At 43.1% G+C, this 27,500-nt stretch overlaps 2 protein-coding genes across 2 annotated transcripts in view; one reads left to right on the forward strand and one right to left on the reverse strand.

The window, feature by feature from the left end:
- The window catches only part of orc5 (origin recognition complex, subunit 5), a 29,644-nt gene extending 9,017 nt beyond the window's left edge, over positions 1–20,627 (reverse strand). The window contains exons 1-9 of the mRNA XM_063217946.1: positions 20,535–20,627; positions 20,134–20,248; positions 16,974–17,066; positions 16,421–16,606; positions 15,063–15,137; positions 12,438–12,549; positions 4,295–4,425; positions 2,780–2,828; positions 2,359–2,449 (exon numbers count right to left, since the gene is read on the reverse strand). Coding sequence (XP_063074016.1) covers positions 2,359–2,449; positions 2,780–2,828; positions 4,295–4,425; positions 12,438–12,549; positions 15,063–15,137; positions 16,421–16,606; positions 16,974–17,066; positions 20,134–20,247 — 851 coding nt within the window. The 5' untranslated portion in view covers position 20,248; positions 20,535–20,627. The remainder of the gene's footprint in view (positions 1–2,358; positions 2,450–2,779; positions 2,829–4,294; positions 4,426–12,437; positions 12,550–15,062; positions 15,138–16,420; positions 16,607–16,973; positions 17,067–20,133; positions 20,249–20,534) is intronic.
- Positions 20,628–22,424: 1,797 nt separating this feature from the next.
- lhfpl3 (LHFPL tetraspan subfamily member 3) overlaps positions 22,425–27,500 on the forward strand; it is a 74,326-nt gene continuing 69,250 nt past the window's right edge. The window contains exon 1 of the mRNA XM_063217232.1: positions 22,425–22,851. Coding sequence (XP_063073302.1) covers positions 22,425–22,851 — 427 coding nt within the window. The remainder of the gene's footprint in view (positions 22,852–27,500) is intronic.

Below are 27,500 nucleotides of genomic sequence, written 5' to 3' on the forward strand. Positions count from 1 at the left end.
ACGCACAAGTGCTATAATTCATGGTAGAAAAGGATGGTCACAGAAGGAAGACATTTTTATGGCTTCAATGTTCTTTTCCTATCTAAAGCCGGGCATACACTGTGCGATATTTTCACTCGTGGGTCTTAAGCTTCTGCTCACACTGCACGATGGAATTTCACTGTTTAAAAGTTCACAACTCACGACTCACGTCCTCACACTACACGAGCCGACAGTCGGATGCGAGCGAAATGCTTCCACCGTACGACGCGACAGGCTTGTTTCCCCGGTCTGCAGAGGAGGGAACATGCGCACCTGAGGTGGAGATGAGGTCGCGCTCAACAGCGAATCGCACGGCCCTATTAATTTGTGCATGTGAAGTGTCAAATCGGGTCGTAGCACTGCTTTAACTGTGCGATTTACGCACGAGCCACGACCAGAATTTCAAACCGTTTTGATTTTCTCGCGACCCTGCGATTGCACGATTGTGAGGGAAAATCGCTTGTCGTTACCCCATGTACACTGCACGATGCGAGACTCACGATTGACCTGCGATTGAGCAAGAAATCGGCCCGACTCTCAAAAAGTCGTGCGAGGGCCAAATCGGGGCAAAATCGGGGCAAAAGTCGCACAGTGTAAGCCCAGCTTTAGTGTGCCTGAGACCGCAACTCTGTTCTATTTATTTTCAGAAAAGAGAAATACGAGAGAGAGAGAGATGCACAATAGAAGAAAGCGTCAAAAACAATCCTTGCAGAAAAACAAAATCTTTTTTTTCTCTCTCTGTATCAGGTCTGTAATAGCTAAAGGCTGTGTAGCTCAACTATATTGTTTTCAATGGGAGAGAAAAAAATGCCCAAACAGGGGCGACGCTATAGGGAGAGCGAGCAGGGCACTTGCCTCTGGGCCCAGGGCCCTCCCGTATTGGTGTTGGGGGCCTGATTGTGAGCTTGGAAAGCTATATAGGGGGCCCTATAGGTGTCTTGCCCTGGGGCCCTGTGTGCAATTGCTCCGCCACTGATGCCCAATATACAGAGATGTCCCAAAAGCAACAAATGTATGTCATAAAAATATCTACTTTTTCTACCATATCTGTAATATCCAAAGGCGGTACCCCGACTATGTTTTCTACCGAGTGGGATTTATTGGTTTCTCATCCATCCATCCTACAAAGATGTCCTCATTTCAACAGAACATGAAAGCCAAACTGCACTCTCTACCAGCACTGTGTTTCTACAGTCTCTTTCAAAGTGCCTTAGGTAAGTGAGAAAGAGAGAAAGAAAGAAAGAAAGAAAGAAAGAAAGAAAGAAAGAAAGAAAGAAAGAAAGAAAGAAAGAAAGAAAGAAAGAAAGAAAGAAAGAAAGAAAGAAAGAAAGAAAGAAAGAAAGAAAGAAAGAAAGAAAGAAAGAAAGAAAGAAAGAAAGAAAGAAAGAGAAAGAGAGAGGACAGACAGACTGATGGAGATATAGAGAAAGATGGAGATTTTTTAGATTTTTTAGAGTGTATACGTGTCTGTGACTGTGAGCTGTGTATGAGAGAGAGAGAGAGAGAGAAAGAAAGGTAAGTGAGTGAGAAAGAAAGAAATAAAGAAAGAAAGAAAGAAAGAAAGAAAGAAAGATACAGAGAGCAAGACAGAAAGAAAGAAAGCGAGAGAGAAAGAAAGAAAGAAAGAAAGAAGCGAGAGAGAGAGAAAGAGGACAGAGAGACTGATGGAGATATCGAGAAAGATGGAGATTTTTGTGATCTTTTTTTTTTAATTATGGCACATGGTGTTTGTGTTTCTCTCCTCCTCCAAATCCCACTCTGTTGAGATAAGTGATGAGGAGGAGAGGATGCGGTGAGAAAAACAGATTAACATTCAGAGATGTGGTGGCGGTGAAATGGACTCACAGGAACTCACAGGCGCATCATTTCATCACATCACAAGCTGAAAAGGGAGTGTTAGTCACACACACAGGCGTGTGCACCAGGGGTGGAACTTAAAAATGTTCCCCGCCAGTCACTGTGGCATGTAGATTCTAAAATCTACCAGTCACTCACAATTTTTACCAGCCACCATTTTTACCAGTTCATAGTCAACCATTCCAACCATTGTAATGCCAAGTAAGATCATTTTCATGTTTTAGAGGTCATACATTCAGTTATTGTGATGCCAATAACTCTTTTCATTACCAATTTGCTTAAACCTTTGTTATTGGATGCTGCGTATAATTCAGCATTAACCCGGGCGCCTGTAGAAAAATTTCACGCGTCAAGGTGACGGGTGGGTTCACATATTTCACCCACAAAGGGCCAAATTCACCTGTCATTGGCAGGTGGACGGGTGCATATTTCCATCCCTGGCGTGCACAAACACGAGCACACATGCACACACATACACACCTTGAAACCTCTCTCAGGTACACTGTCTGCATGGCTTTCTTCAAGTGAGGCTCAATGTTCCTCCAAAGTTTGTGGGTGTCACTTTCTTTTGCTGTCAGACAGACAAGGGGAGGGAGGGAGAGGGAGAGGGAGAGGGAGAGGGAGAGGGAGAGAGAGAGAGAGAGAGAGAGAGAGAGAGAGAGAGAGAGAGAGAGAGAGAGAGAGAGAGAGAGAGAGAGAGAGAAACAGATAAACAAAACAGGTAGACAAGACAGGCAGACACAAATAAATAAGGACACAGCCACATCAGCAATGGCTTACACATCCCCTTACCAACACGCCCACACAGATCCACACACTGACATTCTCTAATAATGACAATGCAACATCTATTGTTTTGGTGATGTTATGTTGTTGGTGGTGGTGTTTGTGTTCTCCTTACCCTCTCCTTTTCCCAGAGGCTCACAGAACTTGGAGAAGTTGAGGGCCGCCTGTGAGCAGAAATTGCAAAGTCAGACCAAGTAGGAGAACTTGTGGAAGGTTTTTTTTTGCACACGTTAATAGTGGTGAGCATTGGCACTGCCCTCGCGATCCGATTCGATTCGATTCCGATTCGGGAGGTAGCGATGCAATCCGATTCAATTCTACAATGCATTGTAATGCATTACATTTCTACTGAAAGCAAAGCAAATGTTTCATCAGTCATGATAAGGTAATACAAGTAGTCAGATACTGAGCAATAATTTATTGGCTGTTTTCTGTGTCCGTAATTTGACATTCATTTGCTCACGAAATATCAACGGAAGCAATTGAAGCTTACAAAAATTGCTGCATCGATTCTGGAACTTGCCGCATTGAATTGGATTGCCCAAGCCCCACATTGCATTGCATCGCCAAATCGATTACACTACACGACACTACACGTTAATAAAACAATAAATGAATGGGGATGGGGAATACACAGGTAAGGATTTAGCTAATGAAGGTCTACACCAAGGCTTCCTTGCCAAGAGGCAGCATAGGATTAGAAAATGAAAATTTCAAAATTACAGTGTAAAGTGGTCTGCTTTAAAATAAAATAAAAACAAAACAAAAACATGTTTGATGATTACCCCGGTACCTGATAAAGGTATAACAAACCACAACGTTGTAACCTAATAAAGCCTGAAATGGTTAGAGTGCTTTTTTTAAGAGTTTGTTTATCTATGTTCCAGACCATATGGAGAACGCCCCCAGAGAGAGAGAGAGAGAGAGAGAGAGAGAGAGAGAGAGAGAGAGAGAGAGAGAGAGAGAGAGAGGGAGAGAGAGAGAGCGAGAGAGAGAGAGAGAGAGAGAGAGAGAGAGAGAGAGAGAGAGAGAGAGAGAGAGAGAGAGAGCAAGAGAGCAAGAGAACAAAATAATGAGAGAGAGGGGGCAAAGAAAAAGCATGAAATGGACAGCTGCTTTGAAGTGTGTGTGTGTGTGAATGTGTGTGTGTGTGTGTGTGTGTGTGTGTGTGTGTGTGTGTGTGTGTGTGTGTGTGTGTGTGTGTGTGTGTGTGTGTGTGTGTGTGTTCTGTGAGTTGGTGAGGATGCTTGTGTGTGCTGACCAGATGTTGAAGCTCCCTGAGGTCTTTTTGAGCGGAAACTGATGAAGAGTGTACGTGTGACTGTGACTGTTGAGCTACTGACTGTGCGTATGAGAGAGAGAGAGAGAGAGAGAGAGAGAGAGAGAGAGAGAGAGAGAGAGAGAGAGAGAGAGAGACAGAGAGAGAGAGACAAAGAGAGAGAGAGAGAGAGAGAGATGTGTGTGAGAGAGAGAGAGAGAGAGAGAGTGCGTGTGTGTGTGTGTGTGTATGAGTGTGTGTGTGTGTGTGAGAGAGAGAACGAGAGAGTGAGTGTGTGTGTGTTGTGAGCTGGTGCAGACATGTTCAGAGAGAGAGAGAGAGTCAGATAAAGAGAGAGATGAGTGTCCTGACCAGATGTCTGAGCTCCCGGAGGTCCCTGCATACGGAGTAGAAGACCCCCAGCAGGATGCTGATGAAGAGGCTGTAGAGCTCGGGGGAGTAGAGCGGGTGGAAGTCCTGCTCCAGGATCAGCTGCAGCTCCGCTGAGGAGTAGAGAGTAGAGTAGAGTAGTGAGAAGAGCAGAGTAAAATGTATTGATACAGAAGGAAATGAAGGTCACTAGAAGCATACACACATACAAATTAATTTACGTACATTAAACATTCACATATTAAGAGTCTCTCGGTGCAGTAATGGGGGAGGGGGGGGCGGTTGATTAGCAGGCGTAGGAAAAAGGAGTTAAAAAACTAAAAAAAAAAGTGTGTGCATTGGCCTAAGTACAGCGGGTTCAGCAGGTGCGGAACTTTGCAAGGGGGCCTGGATCTCCAGTGGCTCGTCACCATCCCCGAAAAGAAAAGAAAATGACAACTTCATGAAATTCTGATTTGGTTTTGAAAAGAATAGGCAAAAGCAAAAGCGTTGTGAAAGCGAAAGTGATAGCCCAATTGGGAAACTCCAACTCCCATTGTCATTGTGACACAGCACTCCACACAACGAAATTGTCTTTATGCCTTACCCATGCAAGGGGGCAGCCCTCAATGGAATATAGTATGGAATATAGTAATGCTATCAAAACTGCATTACATTTTGGCCCTGCTGTGGCCTAACGGTAGGGCACTGGGCTACTACGCCGACGACCCGGGTTTGATTCCAGCTGTGGTCATTTGCCAATCCTTTCCCCACTCTCTCTTCCCCCACTCATTTCCTGTCTCTCCTCCACTGTCCTGTCAAAAATAAAGGCAAAATGCTCCAAAAATATATTTACATATCCTCAGTGAAAGTCATCCTTAATGTCCATGTATTAGATGTGAAATAACCTAAAACTGTGTTAACCCCAGATGGCGGATACCCCCACCAGGGCCTGTGACTGACTGTTACGCCACCATATGTGTGTGTCAGGGTTGGAAATAAGCACCCGTCCACCCGCCAAGGAAGGGTAAATTTCAGGGCTGACGGGTACATTTTTCAACCTACCAGTCACTTTGAGTGGTAAAAATAGCTAGTGACTAGTAGATTTTAAAATCTACCTGCCACAGTGACTGGTGGGGGAAAAAAAAGTTCCACCCATGGTGTGTCTGTTTGAGAGAGGCAGGAGAGGCAGGAGAGCTCAGCAGAGTAGAGTGGGTGGAAATCGTGCTGTAGGATCTGATGCAGAACAAAACACAAAAATGTACCGTGTGTGTGTGTGTGGCTGGCTGAGAAATTCGGAACAGCTCTTCAGTGAGTAGTGAGTGTGCTGTGCTAGGATTGTTCTGAAGCAAGGATGTGCACTTGGTTTTATGTGTATTTGTGGTTTTGTAACTGCTCAGATCTCGGTCAGATTCTTCACTCCTGAAAATGATCTGAATGGCCTCAAGGTTGAGAGCAATTATAATGTAATGGACGCATTGGCCCTCATTTATCAAAGTAGCGTACGACGAGAATCATGCGTACGTTGTGCATACGTTCTTTTCCTACGACCAGTTGGCATTTATCAAATCTCGTCGTAAGGGCTGTGTTAATTTACTACAGTAGGTCAACAACTGCAAGAAACTTCTAACTTATGATTTCAAGTCAAGTCAAGTCAGCTTTTATTGTCACTTTCTGTCATTTGACATGATGTGTGAGTATGCAATATACAGCTGCGTATTGAAATGTGCCTTCAGTCATGGGATCAAAGGACCGACGTCCCTTCTTTTTAACAGCTGGGAGCTCAGGCGCACCTCAATCAATAGCCTACAGTAATAATCTCCCGGTTGAGTTTCGCACACAACGACTATATGAATATAGGCTACACCTGGCACGTGTGTCCCCGATAACACTTAATAGTCGTCCATTAAGGTGGCAAAAAGGCTATTCCCTCGAAGGACTGGAGCGCAGGAGAGAAGCAGGGTGCACATGAGCTCGAGGAGGACAGCGCACTGGACATGTAAAACTCTCCTTCGCTAACAAGTGGTTTGGGCACCGTTTGTCGGCCAGTTTCATGGAGGACCCTTTTCTTGACATAATTTTAAAAAGTTTAGGAAAAAAGGCCCATCATTATCTTCATTATTTCTGCTGTAGTCAATCAAACATTTCATTGTAACCAACATTATTTGGAAATCAATCTCTACTCCTTCCATACGAAACACTGTTGACTACTGCTGTTGGTTATTTCCACGTGTTATTTTGTGGTCTACCTCCCGTAAAGCCTAATTTCAAGCTGTCAATCAACCAGAAACGTGGATGTTTTAGCTGGTTTGCGTCTCTCCATGTCGCAAAATCATGGATGCGGTCTCATTCCCGCAGTTTTAGAGAAGGTGTGATTATTCTAATTACGATGGTTTTCAGACGGTGGATTTATCAACAGCCGCTCGCTCTTACGATGGGATTGGAGAGGTACGCATGTTTAGTAAGTCTCACGTGAGCCTCGTCCTACGACGAGATCTGCGCTCATTTCTGCGATGGTTTCTACGCAAGTTTGATAAATGAGGCCCAGTGTGTGGGATTTTTGTCTACCGACACCCTTAGCATCACCTTCAACAGAGTACTGCCCAGCGGGACAGAGCAAAAACAAAGTCCTAATATCTGAGATCCAAAGACATTCCTCATGAAACCGAAATGGTAATTAATTCACGTGGTAAAAGCAAACCCATTAGAACGCGTAAAACCAATCAACCAATCACGATTCACCATAAAAGCCTGTGCCATATTTAAAAGACATTAACAACCTATTCAATTATTCTCGAATTACAATTACAATGTCCCATCTTAAGCAGACACCCAAAGCAGTGCAGTCACTGCATTTCCATACAACAGTGTGTGTATTGTGTGCATTTAAAGCACTTTTCAGGGCACGCAACACTCCTCCTGGATAGATCGAAATTGGCTAATGTGAAACGTTCCATTAAATTTAGCAGCTGCAGATGTCTGAAGGCTCCCATGAGGCCCATCCGAGCCCAATCCTTAAAAACTACCACACTATGCACAACACCAGAAGCACTGAGCATAAGGAAACGACATCTGCGATCGCTTCAAGTACAACTTAATTTGAATTCACATTTTGCACATATACATCCCAAGATGCAAGTCAAAACTGCATTCCTATTCAGCTGTATAATTTACACACTAAATACTTTATAATGCTTCATCCTAAATATTTTATTAGACTCAAAGTGCAATTTGTCTGATGGTATGAAACAAAGATTGTTTGGTACCTTGCTTGACTTAACGGTATCTTTCACAATTATGAGATGCCGTCTAGACTTTGCCGACAACATGTGTCAGAGAATCTTTTACACACTTAAGTCAATCTGAACCAAACACTATTAGTGCTTGCCAAGTGTTAAAAAGAGTTTATTTCAGTACAAGCAGGCATCAAAGAAATGCTAAAACAGCCAGATATGGGTAACACTTTACTTGACGCTGATGTCATATGCATGTTATTAGAGTGTCATAGTGTCATGACACAGTCATAGATAACATTAGGTCCATGTCATATACATTTTATGACTGTTGGCCGGCCAACAGTCATAAAATGTTTGACATGGACTTAAAGGGACACTCCACCCATTTTGCATTAGGCTTTCCATTGATAGACACCCAGTCATACTTTTGAATGGTCTTTCAAAAATCTCTCAATTCCCCCTGAGATAGGAGAAATCCGCATTCATCTCTTAACACTTCCTCTGTCAATGATGTAAAAATGGTCATTTTGCATCATCGACATAGGAAGTGTAAGAGAGGTGGATTTCTGTTGAGACTACAAGCCTTTTTCCCACCTGTTCAACCCCGCCCATAGGGGGTTGGACCTAATGCTCTAACAGACCTATCACAGATCAGTGTCCCAGTGCTTTTGAAATCACTGGCATTGAGGCTCCAGTAAGCAGTGTTGCCAGATTGGGCTGTTTCCCACCCAATTGGGCTGCTTGGGATGGCCGTCTGCGGGTAAAAATGGCATTTTACAGGAAAACTCGCCCAATCTTTCCCATCGACATCAATAGAATTGGGCGGGATTTAGTGCTTCCAGGCGGATTTTGAGCATTTTTTGGGCTGAAAATCATCAGCCTCATCTGGCAACACTACCAGTAAGTCACTGGCATAGCTGGAAAGGAGAAGCTGGAGCACACTGCAGCTTAGTTTTCAAGACTTTATTTTGTGCACACACCCGACCAACGTTTCGGTGTTGCTACACCTTCTTCAGAGTCAAATGATAGCAAGAGAGAGAGACACTCATTTTAGGACTTGACATTCACAGGTGATCCCACTTGGTTTGGCTAAATTGGTCTCATCTCATTGCAGGTAATTGACCCCACCCCCCAACACCAGGACAAGATTGCAGACAATTAGACAGAGAGGCTTTGTGGAAAGGCATTTTGGATTCATACTCTAAATTCAGTGGAGCCTCAGGGCATAAATGAGGAACACAATATGCCTTGCTCTCTGTAACAAATTGTTCCAGCATCGCGGTTGTGGTCTTCTAATAATTGTAGCTGTGGTTTTATTGACAATGTTCTTTGTGTATTGGTTTTTTTTTTCACTTTTTTATTTTGTTTTGGGAAGTTGGCAAGCTGTCTAATTGTCTACAATCTTGTCCTGGTGTTGGGGGGTGGGGTCAATTACCTGCAATGAGATCAGACCAATTTAGCCAAACCAAGTAGGATCACCTGTGAATGTCAAGTCTTGAAATGTGTGTCTCTCTCTTGCTATCATTTGACTCTGAAGAAGGTGTAGCAACACAGAAACGTTGGTCGCGTGTGTGCACAAAATAAAGTCTTGAAAACTAAGCTGCAGTGTGCTCCAGCTTCTCCTTTCCAGTAATGTCTGTCCCACTGTGATGCACCTGCAAGCAGGGTTGCCAGATGAGGCTGATGATTTCCAGCCCAAAAAAATGCTCAAAACCAGCCTAGAAGCTCAAAATCCCGCCCAATTCTATTGATTTCTATGGCTAAAATTGGGCGGGTTTTTCTGCTAAATGCCATTTTTACCCGCACACGACCATCCTAAGCAGCCCAATTGGGCGGGAAACAGCCTGCAACACTGCCTGCAAGCTGAGGGAGGGATGATGCATAGAGTCCCAAATAACTGGGTGTGGCCTTTGGAACTTGAGCATTGCAGTGCATTATGGGGATTGTTGTCACAAATCCACAAGCACTAAAAAGTCATTTTCTGCCTTTTCTTGGCCAAGAAGGCACCAAATTAGAAATGTATGTTACTATTCTACTATACATATGACCCACTTTCAGTAACATATTCATGTCTCCACCGGTGGAATGCCCCTTTAATGTTTATGACACGCAACTGTGCCATGACGCTGTTATGACACTGTAATGACATGCATATGACGCCGGTGTCAAGTTACGTGTTACCAAGATATGCAGTGTTCTTCCCAGGCACACAGCATCTTGTGTTTTCTCAAAAAAACTCAGACAGACAGGATGGCTCTTGACTGCATCTGCTTTTTTTGCAATTAGATGTCGAATTGTCCATTACCAGATTTCCCCAAGTGCCAAGGACTTGAGTCCAGATGGGTTTTTAAGACTGCTGTAGCTGCAGATTCTTTGTTCAAAAGGTTCACACAGGCAGGAAATACGTTCAGCTGCTATGTTTGACAGCCCTTGCTGCGCTACCTTCTCACTACCACTGACTGACTCGCCATGTTATTCAGTTTCGAAACATAGATTTGGACCCAACTGATTTGTCCCAGTAATGAGGTGTGAACTCAAAAAAACATTTTACACTGCTTGCTCTGTGCCACTGATTTGAGTTCACACTTGTTTTGTTTTGTTCAGACGTGTTTTTTTTTTGTTTACACAGACATGGTTATGTGCAGCAGTAATTGGTTACAGACGGGTGACTGATTACCCTTACTGAGCTACGTGCTCATGTAGCTATCTAGTTATGAAACAGATGTGAACTTGAACAGTTTGCTCTGTGCCATTCACGTCAGTTCAGACAGACATAATTTAAGAAATGCAAAAGTACTGTATGTACAGCCAATGAAGCATCTGATTACCTTTCCTTACTTATTGACTCACTGATGGCCTTACTGATAAAGTTGAAGTAAAAGCCCACCTGGGAAACTCCAACTCCCATTGTCATTGTGACGCAACTCAACAGCACACAAGTGTTCACTGCACACTGCACACAGCGAACTTGCATTTTATGCCTCACCTGTGCAAGGGAGCAGCCCCCAATGGCGCCCCAAGGGAGCAGTGCGGCGGGACGTTACCATGCTCAGGGTACCTCAGTCATGGAGGAGGATGGGGGAGAGCACTGGTTAATTACTCCCCCCACCAACCTGGGGAATCAGGAGTCGAACCGGCAACCTTTGGGCTACCCATGACTGCCCTATAAAGCTGCCATATTCTCCCCAGGTTCTGAGGTGTAGATTTGAACACGAGTTTGCTAATTGGCACTGACTTGAATTCAGACTTGTGTTTTCTCACAAAGTTCACACAGACGGGCAATAAGTTTAGATTTGTCTGGCTTCAGACAGGCCTTTGATTTCCCCTGCCGACTTACTCACTCACAGTGACTCAACATGTTTTTCCCAGTTATAAACCAGACTTGAACCCTACTAGAGTTAGTTCTGAGTTCAGACAGAAGTAATTTAAGAAATGTGAAAGTTTGTTGCAACAAATGAAGTGTCTGACAAATGAGGTGCCCTTCCTCACTGATTGCCTTACTGACTGAATTGAACATATTTTCCCAGTTATGAGATGTAGATTTGAACACAACTTTGCACAGCTTGCTCTGTATGACTGACTAGAGTTAAGAAGTGCCTTACAGGGATACGCAACCTCCAGGCCAAATTAATTGTCTCCCTCCTGTATTCCTGACACTTTAATAAGTGTGTCGAAGCCTTCTTCTGGTGACCCAGCCATTGTCCGAATCTGTCAGCACTGAGCACTGCTTGGTTTTGCGTAGTTCCATGCAACATTGCGTCACCAAACAAAACATTTTGGTCAAAGTTAATAAATTCACTTGAGATCGCAAGTTCGCAGCCCCGAGGGGGACGAACAGGTGCAAGATGTCTCTCAGGTCTCTCAAGAGTCTCAGGTCTCTCAGGTTGCTGTCTCCGAGTTCCCCTGTCATTCATGTGGTGACTGTAGAGATGTTTTCTACCAATTACGAATGTAGATTTGAAAAATGCTATGCGTGATGTTACTGACTTCAGTTATGCCAAGACAGTCAATTTGCCAAATGCAAAAGTAGCAGCAAATGAAGCGTCTGATTGCTTTAGGAAGTAAACTTACCGAGTTACCATATTTCCCCCCCAGTTATATGAGACTGGAATTTGAACACTACATTTTGCACAGTTTGATTGGCCCTTGAAAGATCTGCGGCTGTAGACAAAATCATTTGATTGCCTTCCCCGACCCAGTTCCTCACCTTGGCTGAACTGACAGTAAAAAGCCAGACTATGCATAATGAACTTCTAGTATACATACGCACATTTCTTTTTCTTTTTTTTGTAAAGATATTTTTTTGGTCTTTATTTGAGACTTTATTATAGACAGGACAGCAAGAGAGGTAGATAGGAAGCGAATGGGGAGAGAGATGGGGAGGGGTCGGCAAAGGACCCGGGCCTGAACCCAGGTCAACCGTATGGCAGGCGAGTGCCCTACCGGATGGGTACAGCAAGGCCTATACACCAAATTTCAACATTTTGCCTTGTGGGGAAAAAAACCGAAAAAAACGTATCTGTGTAACAAAGGTTTTTTTTAATGAATAATAGTGAGGCCTTTTCTCCCTGCTTTTTTGTTAAGCTGTACTTTTTGGGTCAGCAATAAGCAACAGTCTAGATTGAAGCCTGTTTCAACCCTTATGAACTTGTCCAAGGATGGCCTGACCTAAAAAAAAAAAGGCAGTAAAAAAGATGCAGGAGGCAGTATTGTGATACACCCTTGTTACCCTTCACTCCAAAAAACAATCACATGACATTGGTTAATCTGAAAAAAAGCATATTCATTCATTTTAAAAAAGATAAGCTTACACTATACAAAAAATCGTGGGGTGTGTCGAACCGTGGGCCAAAAACCGTGATAAGAACCGAATTGTGAGTTGAGTGTATCGTAACTGCCCTATTACTCACCTTTGCTGTAATCAGGGAAGTGGACCAGGAGAGGCTCCAGACAGCCCGTGTTGAGGCGGAACTTGCTCCAATCAATCTCACTCAGCAGGATCACACTCACATTGTCATCGACCTGCCACAATCAGGACACAAGGAGGGTCAGTGAGGGTGTGTGCACCGCAAAGAGAATGTGTGCAAGTTAGAGAGAAAGAGAGTGTGCAAGTTAGAGAGTGAGAGTGAGAGAGAGAGAGAGAGAGAGAGAGAGAGAGAGAGAGAGAGAGAGAGAGAGAAATCACAAGAGAGAATATGGATTTGTGCAGAGTACGAGTGAATGAGACTGTGTGTGTGTGCGTGTGTGTGTTTGTGTGTGTGCACGCGTGTGTGTGTGTGCGCGCGCACAAAAAGAATCAGTGGGGAAGAGCAGAGAAAATGCCAATAGAATATCAAATGTCTTTTCTCCTTAGCGAAAAACAACTTTTTCAGTCCAGCCAGTCATGACCAGAATTGAAATGAGAATAAGGAAAAAGAAGGTAGCATTATAATATCTGAAGAAGAATGGGGAAATCTGTGGAGATTGCAATGGGGAACAACATGCTCAAACACATGGCGCGAATATAGTTGGAAAAATGTATCTAGATTTTTCATAACACCACTACAGCAACGTACACAACTACAAAGTACAGGTACTGCCTGCTGGAGGGCTTGTGGGGCAAAGGAGGCCAACCATTTTCACATCTTCTGGGATTGCCCTATAGTATCACCTTACTGGCAGGATGTCCATTACCACCTGAACAAGGTCTTTGATGTAGACATTCCTTATAGTTTTGAGACTTTATACTTGGGAAATATTACAATGGATGTCTGGGATTACTGGGATAAAAAGCTGTTACTTATTCTGCTGGTAGCAAGCAAAAAAGCAATATCCAGGAGATGGTTAAAGACAAACCCTCCTACAATAGGAGAGTGGTTAGATGTAATTCATGATGTATATACAATGGAAAAGTTGACCTACTCCCTAAAAACAAAGTTAGGAGACTTCTCCAGGATCTGGCAAAGATGGACTGGATATGTTAAACAAGCAAATTTAAGATCAGATTTTGCTTGAGGCACCTTTTTGTAATATACACTATGTACATGTCTTTTATTTCATTTTGTCATTTCTTTTTCTTAAGCAATACAGTGAAACTCCCCTCAATGTTCAATTCTTGTTCTGTTTTCTCATTGTAATTGGGAAAAAAAAGTTTTGTTGGAAAAAGTGGCTTAGACATACAGTGTTGAGAAGACTATGGTGGGATATTTTCCGGGGATTCTTCTGCCATAAACAATCCTATACTATATACTTTTTAGTAACCAGTTGTGGATTTGGCAAGGAAAGTGACTCTATAAACACTGAAAGGAGAAAAGCATGAACAATATCCTGTGATGTATGTATCTTTTAAGCCTTAATAAAGAAAAAATTACAAAAAAAAAAGAAATGAGAATAAGGGATTAAAAGTTAACTGATAAACAAGGGAAGGAGGGGGGTTCAAGGAATGGCATGTGCATAGAATTCCTTTTCTCAAGACATAAACAAATGCAAAATACATTCCTCTGCCTGATCTCAATCGCAAAACCATGACCCGCTATCACCTCAATCCCCGTTTCTGACTATGTCAAATCTCCAACTACTGGTCTGTAACAAAAAAGGGAAAACAACTTTGGGTTATTACATCCCGTGAAAAACAATGAGATTATTTCATTCAATATTCATAGGCAGTTCTAGACAGGGGCTGGGCCAGTGTTTCACACTGGCCTTTCAACTTTTTCAGACCGAGGACCACTTTGTCCCCCCAAAAATGTTCAGGGACCACCTGTCAACTGAATTGACTGTTGACAGGTGCTAATTTGACACTGCTAATTTCACTGCAGATCACGTCTTATTCACATTTACAAGCCTGTCTTATTTTGGTGAAAATGAGACTTCATCTTTGTTTAGCTTTGTAATAATGTTACAAGTATAGCCTACTGCTAGCTTGTCTTGGAAAAGTAGAAATCCCCTCTCGGACCACCTGAGCTCTGTCACGGACCACACTTTGAGAATCACTGATATAGGCCTATACATTTTTGTTTATTATATATTCATAACGTTGAAAATGTATCTCCTCTGTCAATTTATGTGCCCCCCTAAAAAAATGATGGCCTCACCTCGGCCCCTCTGATAATTTTGGTCTAGAACAGCCCCTGTCAATATTTCAAAACTAAATGGGTCCGAGAGAGAGAGAGAGAGAGAGAGAGAGAGATGCATAGAGATATGTCTTCATCATACCAATAAGTCTTTGGGGTATTTTATTTGAAAGCCAATCTACTGATATATTCCAGAAACAAGCCCCCCCTTAAGCATTATACCAGTTTCCATCAACACGTCTTATCAAAACATGTAGTGCATTAAAATAAAATGAAATAACAAATGGAATTTTCTTGTTGTTATTGGATAGGACAGTTTGAAGGAAGACAAGAAAGTAATAGGAAGGATTGGAAAATGACCTCAGGTCGGAATCAAACCCAGTTTCTCAGTATAATGGTACAGCTCCTTAGCACACTGATTTAACACAGGATTTAATATTGGCATGTAAAAACTGATACATGTTCTGATGGAGATGTTCTCACCAGTTCTTGTAGCCTCAAGAGACCAGGTAAGAGGTTAACCTCCATGTCCCTCAGCACCTCAGCCCTGTCCAGCACCTACAGAATGCACAGGTGAAGGAAAAAGAGAGAAAGGTTATAATAGTTAAAAAAAAAAAAGATCAACATGAAAAGCTCATTAAACACTGGATATGGTTCTTCTTTCTCTTTATTTTTTTGAGCCAACAACGCATTTTCCCCATGGCAAAAAAATGGTGTTTGCTTGAAGATGCACTGGGTGAAACGCGTTGTTCGCTCCAAAAAATAAAGAGAAAAAAGAACAGCAGTGTGTGCGGTGTTTAATGAACTTTTCATATTGATCAAGTTTTCCTGCCTTACACCTGCACCTGGACAACTGAAGGGTCTTTCCATATTAGGATTGAAAAGTCTTTCCATATTAGGGTTACATGGCAGAGACTGCAAAGCCAGGTCCAGTAAGTTCATAATGACTGTAAAATCTTTGCCATGTGTCAATGCACGAATATGAATCGTCATTAAAAGGTGCAATGTGTAGGATGGTGGCTTGAGTAGGTATTGCAACTATGCTGCTCATGGAAACGGTGCTGTCTACTGCCAATACGATCTTTTCATGAATATTTACTAAATAATTAACTAATATTTGTATGATGTTTGTATAATGTTTGTATGACCAAAGTACAGTATGTTTTGCAGCTAAAAAAATCCGGACATTCAAAATGGCAGACAGTGGAGAAGATCCCCCTTTTCACGTTTCATGAAAAGTGTAATTTTCCCAGTCATAAACAATACTTGAAATTTGATGGTGATGGTAAGTATTCATAAAAAAAGGTTAACATTTGTCAATGGGCACCATGAATTCTGTAAATACACTACTAAAAATATTACAATATTAAAGGAGAATTCAAAATACCATTGTGTTGCTCATTCTACCCTTGAATTCTCAGTGCTTGAATTTCATTTGTCCAAACGTGATGCAACATCAGCACACACCTTACAACACTGCACTCACTTTTGGGATGATATTTGGAATGCTTATATGTAAACAAACATATGCCACCATTAGCTAGTTGGGATCTTGGAAATGGAGCAAGAGATGTGTGTCATTAGGTAACCTCTAAAAAGGAACATTTGTGCAGTATACCCTGGAGAAGGGTTTGCACTGTTACTGAGTGTCTGCTCTGACTATGCTTTTAACGTTAAAATAGCCCTGTTTAATAAAGGCTTTTAATATATTTTTTGGATAAGAAGAGTGCCATGGACTACCTCCTTTTCTGACGAGACTATGTTTTCCCCACACCACAGGGCACCTTCAAGATATTTTGTTTCCAACCATTCCTGAGCTTTTTGTTTTTTTCTTAACTTACAATATAATGTGTTTGCAATGATGGGCTCTCTGCCCGCAACTGCTTGTAGACTCGCACGAAGTCGGAGAGTGAGGGGGCGCGGGGGAGGAGGGCGGGTGCCTCCGGACCAAAGAAGGACAGCAGCGTCTGTTCTAACAGCAGCCCAGACGACACACACTCTACACAGCTCACTACCACATGAGGGAGCTGGGTGGGGGAAGAGAACACAGTACAGGGGCGGCATTTGGAGAACAGGTTATAAAAAACGGGAAAGAAGGGAATTAAACAGAATAGAGAAAGGCAAATAGCCAAAAGTTAAGAAAACCCAAAACATTTTGGCTGCAAAACTGTAGTTAAACAGATTTTTCCTGTATAATGCATTACTCTAGGTGCAATGTATACTGTCTACGTCTAATTTTCTATGTCCACACCCAGAGTCTAGAGTCTATGTCTGTCTGTATGGGAAAGTAAGAAACGCAATTTCAATTCTTTGTATGACCAGCGCATGTGAAGAAATTGACAATAAAATCGACTTAACTTGACATTTTATGAAACAAATATCACAACAACTGACCTCAAGCTCCTGCAGCATAGATTCAGTGACGTGGCTCTTGCCAGATGCGCGATGGCCATAGACGAAGATGGATGGATAGCTGTAGTGCTCTGGCTGTAAATGAGAAACCAAAACAATAATGCCATGAAGCAGTTAACTCATATAACTGCTACATTGCACATTCTACTTGCACTAACTCAAAACACACACACACACACACACACACACACACACACACACACACACACACACACACACACACACTGCACTGACTTAAAAGAGCAAGCACGCATGCACACACACGTTGCTGCTGCTTCATATGCCGGTTACTTGAATGACTGTACTGGAAAACTAGCTACCAACTAGTTGTAAATATTGCACATCACAAATTGCTTACTTTATATTTATTATTATTTCACAATGTCACTATCACAATGTCAGAATAGTCAAACTAGGACATAACGGGAAATGCGCAACACTACCTCTTTTTAATATATTCTATATATGTCTGCTGTTGCCCAGTCTTGCACTTTATATGTCTGTCGTCTATTGTATAGGTACACTAAGATGCAGAGACGTGCGGTCAGGGTAGGCAGGGTAGGCAGTGCCTACCCTGGGATAAATGTCTTAAAAATAAAAACTAACACGTGTTTAAAAAAATATTCTTCAGAGTTCACATAGGCCTACACAACAATAACATTGATTCAGCATAAATTATGAGCTGTTTAAAGTACAGTATACACAGGACAACGATCAAAAACCTAAGTAATCGCACGAAGCAAAGCGCTCAGGCTTGGGCAGGTTGCCGTGGCAACGCGCAGTCCCGGCTGGTAGCAGAGACAGGCTGAAAGCAGAGCTTTCGAATGCCAGCCAGGCAGCCCGGTAAGGCTCGCTTTTCCTCTGCCTACCCTGCCTTCAATGCTGTCAATGTAGAAGTTTTGCGCATGCGTATTAAGTTGTCACATAGCTTGTCAATGGGACTAAAGCAGAGCCTTTACTCTGTGGCGGGAGTATGTGAGCCAATCACCAGCGCCCCCAAAATGAAAAATTGTTACAATTCAGGTAGTAGCCAATTTCTGCCCTACAGGCAGCTATGATAGCAACAACTAGCAAGGCAAGGCTTGTTCAAATCTCTAGCCGTATCGGAAAGAAAACATGCTGTCTCTTGGCTTTTTGTCTTTATTATTTTAAAAAATGCCGAGAAGTAGCAAGAAAGACGGTTCAAGTGACAGACAGCTGAGCCGTTTGCAATCGCTGCATTGTGGAAATATTCAACATCAGATGGGTAGCAGCTTCAAGTAGTTTGCACTGGGGAAAAATGTCTTCATCATGTCAACCACCCCGGGCTTTTAATGGAACTAGCTTGCATGAAAAACACAGCCTACTTGTGATTCTGCTTTAAGGTAAGATTCATTTAATTATTATGCTGCGGGTAGCCTTTTAACATGAACATGCTCAAGTTTTTTCGTGGTGCCTTTTGTTGTCACCGTTTGTCAGGGTGTTGACATTGAAGGTTGTGCGGTGGTGGACATGAATAGACCGTGTGTGTGTTATTATGGACGCGAGATTGTTTTTTGAGCGTACGACATGACTCCATTTCCCTAATTTATTATGATGATGACTACGCAATGCGTGAGTTGTGTGGAGCCTGTTAGCAAGTGCAGCTGCGTTCTTTTGAAGTGCGCGGTGTGCGAGTCGAGATCAACGTGGAACAGGACGATTGACTGGGGATGGTTTCTCGGAGTGCTTCCGCGCTCACAAATTGACTTTATTTGAAACACCTTGCACAACCGTAGCTGAAGTGTTTGAGAATACTATCACGCACAAGAATGAGTCTCAGAAGTGGTTTCGTTGGTTTACTCGATACTGTCTGAATGCACGGGTCATGTTTGCGAGCAACCCGCCCCCTTGCCTACTTTCCTTCTTGTCTGTGAGTGTTTGATTATCAGCACAAAACGCGGCAGTGAGGCAGGAGCTGTTACCTAGGTTGGTTTATTGCTAAATGTAAATCGTTTCCCCCTCACATGCTATGGTGTGATTCAACAGTTGGCGAACTAGACATTTTTATCTTCAAAAGTAGGCTACACTGTGCCACCCTCCATCCATGTGAAACGCCCTGGCATTTGCAACAGAATAAACAGAAGAGCAACAAAATCAACTGCTAAAGCCAAAAGTTAAAGCTTTTCCCCCAAAATGTTGTAGCTTTCTAAATTATTATTGTAAAATGTAGGCCTACAGGTCCTTAAAGGTGTACAAAGTATGGGTCCTGGAGCTAATTTGGCAATTTGGCAAAACAAATAAGTGTAGCATGGCCTTTTCAAGAAATTGAAATTATGTTTTCACTTATTGTTTCAGATTTAGGTCTACTGACAATGTCCAAATGTCTAAATAGTGTAGCCTATTTACTTATTTAGTTATTAGAGCTGTGGTGGTTAAGCACTGATGGCATCTTATAGCCTACTTTATATAGTATTTAGAGAAACATAGGCCTACTAATTTGTTGCACATTAAAGACCATATCAGCATGTTTATGTGAATAGGCCTATTTGCCTATTCAAACCATACCTTGTGGCATAAGGCCCCCCTCTCTCTCTCTCTCACACACACACACACACACACACACACACACACACACACACACACACACACCACACACACACACACACACACACACACACGTTACATTTCAGATCTGCATGAAAGGGGACTATTTGTTCAAAGTTTTTAGTCTTTTGTAAAAGTTTTTAGCTGATAGTGACTCTCCAGATTTGGTTAAAATGCAGGAAATTGCATCTAAGAAATACATTTTTTTCTGGGGGAGGACCGAACCCACCGTTAATATATATATATATAAATAGATATATATTCTATATTTACTGCCTACCCTACCATACCCTTCACTGCACGTCACTGACTAAGTGTAATGCGTACTGTCTATGTCTAATTGTCTTATGTCCACACCTGAGGTCTATGCCTGCATGGGAAAGAAACGTAATTCAAATTCTTTGTATGACCAGTGCATGTAAAGAAATCCCGTGTAGGGTTATGGATGGGTCAATATTAGGTTACTCTCTAATGTACAACGTACATTTTGCAACTTTTTGAGTTCAGGCAGTGAAGCAGAGTAGTTTATGATGTTGCAAAAACGGAATGTTCATGACAGCCGGTTAGTGTCACCTACCTCACCCAGAAGTGCCAACAAAGTACTGGCTTGAGTTTCTCGACATAGAACTCGCTTCGAGAGGGCTGCCAGCTTTTCCTGGGCATAGCCCGGTTGCTCCACAAGCGCAGGCATCCTGATAAAAGACCGAAAAAGCACAGTCAAACTTATAATCAGCACAATATACCGGTGGCCATGCACACTCGGTTTATTCTGCAGATACCATGCACACGCATACACTAACTTCTGTCTGCAACAAGACTAGCATTTCTGTGTTAGCCACATCGGTCACTCCGATTTGACAGCTTCTTGTGCCGTTTAAACAACTCAGACATGTCATGTCTTAGCAAATAGGCTACTTCAATTGAATGCCGCACACGTACACACGAGTGTAGTTATTTCACAAGCTATTTGTTCTTTACCTGCTCAAAACTGTGAGGGTCCGTGTGTATGATATCCCCACACTGCTAAATTTCGCGCGTTTCACGTCCACGTCACTATTTACTTCCTGTCTGTGAACCAATCGCTAACATGTTACATTGTACATGATTCCTATTTGGTTACATTGTGGCAAATCACAATCGATACACAGTAACTTTTCAGCTTGTGACCAAAGACTCTTTTAATTCTAATGGACTCTCTGTTGTGATTCTGAAGAGCAAAAAATGCAACAAATGTCGATAGAAATATACAGTTTGGCTACAGATAGAGACTCGTGTAGCTTATAAATCAGTAATAACTTACAAATAAAGATCATGGTTAATAACTGAATTCCAAGACCTTCGAGGAAGATTTATATGTTTACTTACAGGCTGTTTAAAATAAGATTGATGTAGCCATATGGATTTGTTAAGGAGTGGGCTATTTCAAGACAAAATTGTAGCATTCTTACAAATGGCCTGATACATTTTATAAAACTGGTGTTGTTTGAATTGAGAACTGACAGCAATAAATAAATAAGAACGGATGCGCCAATAAAAGCACTGATGTGACTCACATTAAGGTTATTCTACCAAACCTGAGAGACACACCCGACTGTCAGAGAGTGACCGTCGCGTGAGTGTTTTAAGTGGCTCATCATCGTCCTCTGTGACAGTAATCTCAGAACGCGCATTTTGGGGAAAAATGACACTGGCAGCGCAGTCGGCCTCTTGCTTTATGTTGAACTCTACAGTGGTTTACTAGACACACGCCTGATTTCTTGATTTGTTACCATGAGTGCTGTGATCAGAGATGTTTATTATGGCAGGGACCCATGATAGCGCTAAATAGGTCAATGCTGAATATCTGGTGGTGACTGGTGTTGTGGCAGTGGAAACAGTCGTACATTTGCTAGGAGCAGACGACAAGACTTTTAACATGTATGTAGACGCATGCCCATAGACACACACTTCCTTTATTTTATTGTATTCCCAGCACAGGGATTTGGGCATTCCCTCCCATCTCTGCGCACGGGATAGGATTAAACTGGTTGCCTCGTCTACTCTGGTGAGCTAAGCCTCGTGTGATACACAACCTGCTACACGCGCTTTAAGAGGTAGAAAAAAATACACATATACACACTACTCGTAGGCCTATGGATGCGTGGCACATGATGCAAACGACGTATGCTGCCGTCAGCATCCAACCCAACACCGTTGGCAGCAGCAGCAGCAGTGGCACAAGCAGCGGCAGAAGTACTTCCACGGACCCTCGTCATTCTCGAGCGCAGTAGGCTACACACCGAATTGATCCCCGTGGCAACCAGGGTATCTTTGTGCTCCTGACATCACCGAGGGTTTGTAGACTCAGATTAGAATATCAAATAAGCAAGAGAACTCTGGCTGCACCTTTACAGAATATTCATTTTATGCATTGTTTACTCAAATTCTACCCATGCATAGCTTCCGTTCGAGGCAACAGCAGCAAGAAACGATTACAGCTGGCGCGCATTGATTGGAAACATAGTGGAATAGGCACATAGGTGCAGGCTATGTTCGTGTAAAGTGCAGGGATTTTTCCTTTCGGCGACAGCTTCACCCGGATCTGGACTAATTTCTGGGCAGATGGTGTAACATTTGTGCTCTGAGTGGTCGCGCACAGCATCTACACCGTAGCCTGCTCCAGTCGATTCAGCACAGCACAGGAGAAATGCCAAACGCCGACAGATTCCTAATAATATGACAACATTAACTGACTAACGGACGCTTTCGCCTCCACGTCGACCAGTTTGTCGTTTGAGTGGTCTAGCTCTACTGATTAGTTGACCGCTCAAATCAGTTTAATCCAGGGTCTCCGGCACCGTTGTCAAAATACCTTATCAAGCCCTGAGCATGGTCCCTGGGACTCCGGCCACGATGCTGCCCGCCTCGGAGGCTGCGAAGATCTACCAGACCAACTACGTTAGGAACTCGCGGGCCATCGGCGTGCTGTGGGCTATCTTCACCATCCTTTTCGCTATCGTGAACGTGGTGTGTTTCATACAGCCCTACTGGATCGGCGACGGCATGGACACCCCGCAGACCGGCTACTTCGGCCTGTTCCACTACTGCATAGGCAACGGGCTATCCCGGGAGTTCACGTGCAAGGGCAGCTTCACCGACTTCAGCACCATCCCCTCCGGTGCCTTCAAGGCAGCGTCCTTCTTCATCGGCATGTCTATGATCCTCGTGCTCTCGTGCATCGGCTGCTTCGCGCTCTTCTTTTTCTGTAGCACCGCCACCGTCTACAAGATCTGCGGTTGGATACAGCTTGCTGCTGGTGAGTCCAAGTCAAGTGTTTGTTTGTTTGTTTGTTTTTTTGTTTGGCTGGCAACTGTTGACATTGTCAGTGGTCAGTCCTAATAGCTCGTGTAGTTTAAAAGGCTGTCGTTAATCCCATGGAAACTGTACCGTGACCTCTGGCCTTTTGAAAACAACACCCTGACCAGGCTACTCACGCCACTGGAGAGGAGAGAGCAGGTGGTAATAGCCTACTTTGGTCATCCTCGTCAGCTTGGAGAGAGTGAACTAAACGCTTCTCCCCATGATCCCTAGAAGCATTTATGTTGTGAAAGAGAACACAGTATTCATTATTATTCATTATTCAGTTGCATATTAATGATGGCATTGAAATGAAATATATGTCAAATGAAAATATTACACCTTTCCCAAAAAACCTAGTGAATATCCTATTTAAATAATGGAGTTAAACATTTCACAGAATATAGTGATGAGGGGACACAGAAAGACATGTTTGTGTAAACAAATCAATGACATGATGTCACTAAAATGATCACACAACATGGCACACAACATGTCAATAAACCACACATGTGATACAGCATGTCACTAAGCCAGCCACATGTCACTGTAAGAATATGTTAGTAAACCACTCATCACTGCATAAAGATACACATCCCCATCATCCGGATTAATACTTTAGTCCCACTGTTTGCTCCACAACAGAAGTGGTTGTGAAAGCGTGAAAGTGAAAGTTCAACTGGGAAACTCAAACTCCCATTCTCACTGTGACACAGCACTCCACAGCACACAAGTGTTCACTGCACACTGCACACAACGAAATTGCATTTATGCCTTACCCGTGAAAGGGGGCAGCCAAGTTGTAATTACACAAGTACAAGTGTGTTGACAGCAAAGTCTTTTCTTTCTTCTTTTTTGCCTTACTGTCATGCAGGAAAATACACACTCACTTGTTATTTTTATATCACTTGCAGTGCGTGAAGCACATAACAACAGCAGACAGTGGGCCTAAGGGCCTTGCAGTGAAATGCAAGGCAACACGTGCAAATGCACTAACTAAAGTCATATTTGAAACCTTGTACAGGTTAAAAAAAATAAACTCAGCGGCACAGCCTGCTTCGCACAGATCAAGCACTTGGGTCTCCTTATTTAGTTTGTCAGAAGTAACCCAGCCGTTGGTAGACACAGGGGCGCTGCTAGAAATGTTGGGCCCCATGAAAGATTCGAATTTTGGGCCTCCTTAAGGGCCCCTATCAGTGCTTGGGCCCTTAGAATCTGTACCACTTCCCCCCCCCCCCAGCGGCCCCCATGGGTAGACATGCTACCTCTAATGTTCCTGCGCCGTGAGCATCAACGGAGACTACAGCACAAGTGACACTAAAGTCTGTAGCAAGGCTGGGCAATTATGTTTGATTTGGGTAAATATTCGGTTTATGACTTTGACCATATAGAGCCCAGATGTCCATGGAAACTTGCCCGTGCCAATAATAAGAAATAATGTATGCTGACATGCAGTACCTTGTTGGCTGTTTCACTCCTGCACTTTTTCAATTGGCCCACATACTGCATGGTTGACACATAAAGGAGAAAAATATAATGAGTGCATATAGACAAAGGTAATATGTTACGCTGTATTGGAAGAGGATTTATAGATTTAGTCTTGATTGTACTTCTAAGCAAATCCATCTGTTGCTCTGCACTGACACAGTAGACCTACTCCGCACAGCCTCAGCTGCAGACAGCAGTCATTCTGTAAGACACAAAAAAAGGCTTGATTGAGAAAATGCCATTTGCATAGTAATCAAATGAAGTTAACAGAATCCTTTTTTTATTTTATTTATTTTTTTGGTATTTTTTTACTTTATTTATGATAGGACAGTGAAGGTGGTGACAGGAAGCGAGTGGGGAGAGAGAGACGGGAAAGGGCCGGCAAAAGATCCGGGCCGGGTATTGGACCTACCGGTTGGCCACGGCAGGGCCGAAGTTAACAGAATTCACAAATGGAATTGAATTAAATTGTCAGTCTGCACACTTCTGTAATTCCGACCAATCTCCCTCCCTAACCACCTTGTCCAGCACGTCTCCCCCTAAATCTCCCATCAAGAAAACCCCTTTTCCCCCCACATAAGCTGTCTGTATGATGCGGCTAATTATTACTCATTTTTTAAAGACATTTTTTTGGTCTTAATTGATGACAGGACAGTGTGAGAGGTGGACAAGAAGCGAATGGGGAGAGAGATGGGTAGGGGCCGGCAAATGACCAGGACCGGCAATCGAACCCGGGTGGGCTGCATGGCAGACGAGCGCCCCACCGGTTGGCAGGGCCATGATGTGGCTAATTAAGGCTTACTAAGAGGGAAACTCCACAGCACAGGAAAGATGAAAGATGTTAATCTGAAGAAAATCCAGCATGCACACATGCACACACACACACACACACACACACACACACACACACGCTGATTTGTGTTCACTTTGAGACAAATTAAAACACCTCACGGAGTCTAATGAGGACAGGGAGGGAGTTTTGTGTCTTTGCTTGCTTGTGTTTTCGCTCAGGAGGAAAGCTTTCAGACTAGGATGAAGTCACGCTAGCTTGATGCAACGATCGGCCCAGATACTTGCTCATTATACTCGTACTCGTATACTCGTCAAACAATTGCCGATACCATGCACTGATAATGCTATTACACGAAACAATGCAACATCTCATCACGATCCATTCACTGGATATAGCAGCATGGGATATAAAAGCGCCACCTCATACATTTACTTACATTACTGTAAAACAAATATCACAGGAGGAAAAACCAAGGCTGTGCATTTATTTTCATTGTATGTTGTGGGTTCTGTATCGGCACTCTGTATCGGCAAGTACAGACATTAATGTACTCGTACTTCGGTTTTCAAAAAAAGTGGTATCGTGCATTGCCAGTTGTTTTTAGTCTATAACTCTGCTGCTGCCAGCAATAACTGTTAGCAGGATGGGTGGTATGGTAGTGTAGATCTACGTTACATCGTGGTAAAAGTAAAAGTAATTCATTTACATGTAAAGAAGTTATCTGTCATTATGCCATAGTAAATCCTTGACATTGTGTCTGGAGATGGCAGCAGATTAACAAATAGAAACAGTGTAATGTAATAAAATATAATAAAGAGGTAAAGATAGTAAAAACACAATAGTAAAAACAAATAATTGGATGCACAGTATGCCATATACAAAAACATTGTGTTTCGTTTACTGAGATTTCTCTAGTGACATAAGAATGTGGTCAATTTACACACAAGTGTGTGTGTGTGTGTGTGTGTGTGTGTGTGTGTGTGTGTGTGTGTGTGTGTGTGTGTGTGTGTGTGTGTGTGTGTGTGTGTGTGTGTGTGTGTGTGTGTCTGTGTGTGCATGTGTGTGTCTGTGCGTATACTGTAGCGCGTGTGTGTGTGTGTGTGTGTGTGTGTGTGTGTGTGTGTGTGTGTGTGTGTGTGTGTGTGTGTGTGTGTGTGTGTGGGTCTGTGCGTATACTGTAGCATGTGTGTGTGTGTGTGTGTGTGTGTGTGTGTGTGTGTGTGTGTGTGTGTGTGTGTGTGTGTGTGTGTGTGTGTGTGTGTGTGTGTGTGTGTGTGTGTGTGTATGCTGTTTGAAATGTTGGTGGGAGTGCTGGGACCACTGCTCTGAATGTAATAATGTGTGAACGAGTGTTTGTGTGTGTGTGTGTGTGTGTGTGTGTGTGTGTGTGTGTGTGTGTGTGTGTGTGTGTGTGTGTGTGTGTGTGTGTGTGTAGGCTGTCTGAAGTGTTAGCAATAGTGCTGGGACTGGGACCAGTGCTCTGGATGCTCTGTGCAGCTTGTCCTCTATTGATCTAAGGGCATTGCAGCAGTGCTTTCGCTCCGGGCGATGACAAGACTACTTGACATGAAACCCTTTACTTTCCTTCTTCTCCCCCTCCGTCTCTCCTTTGCTCTCTATCGCTATCTCTCTCTCTCTCCTCTTCCTCCTCCTCATCTCTCCATCAGCTTTCTGTTGACATGAAGCCCTCTCTCCTCTTTTTAGTCTTTTTTTCTCTGCCTTTACCGACCACCTCTCCCTCATCATGCTCTCTTCTTCTAGGTGAATATGATCTCTGTATCATTCTCTCTCAGTCCTTATCATCACTCCATCATCCCTTTCTTGACACAAATTCCTCACTTCTCTTACTAATTCTTTTGTTCTCTTTCTTTCCTTTTCATCCTTCCTTCGTTGCTCCTTCTTTCTCCTTATCTTAGGGTGTACACTTACTCTACCTCTTTCTTTCTCTCCTCCTCATCCCTCCATCATCCCTATCTTCCTGTCTTGATGTGTTCACTTTCATCTTCCTTCCTCCATCCCTCTCTCCCTGTCTCAGCGTGTACTCCTTCACTCTCTCTCTCTCTCTCTCTCTCTCTCTCCCTCTCTCTCTCTTTCTCTCTCTCTCTCTCTTTGCATTTTCTTTCTCTTTCTCTCCTCCATCCCCCTCTTCCTGTCTCAGTGTGTATACTTTAATGTAATTCTCCTCCCTCGCTTCTCTTCTTCCCTCACCACTCTTTCTCTCCTCCTCATCCCTCCATCACCACACTCTCTCCCCTCTCCCGGTCTCTGCGTGTAGTCTATCATCTTCATCCCTCTGCTTTTCTGTTTCCTTTGACCGTCTGACATTC

The sequence above is a fragment of the Engraulis encrasicolus genome, chromosome 15 (assembly GCF_034702125.1).
Source record: "Engraulis encrasicolus isolate BLACKSEA-1 chromosome 15, IST_EnEncr_1.0, whole genome shotgun sequence".
In the NCBI taxonomy this organism is placed as follows: domain Eukaryota; kingdom Metazoa; phylum Chordata; class Actinopteri; order Clupeiformes; family Engraulidae; genus Engraulis; species Engraulis encrasicolus.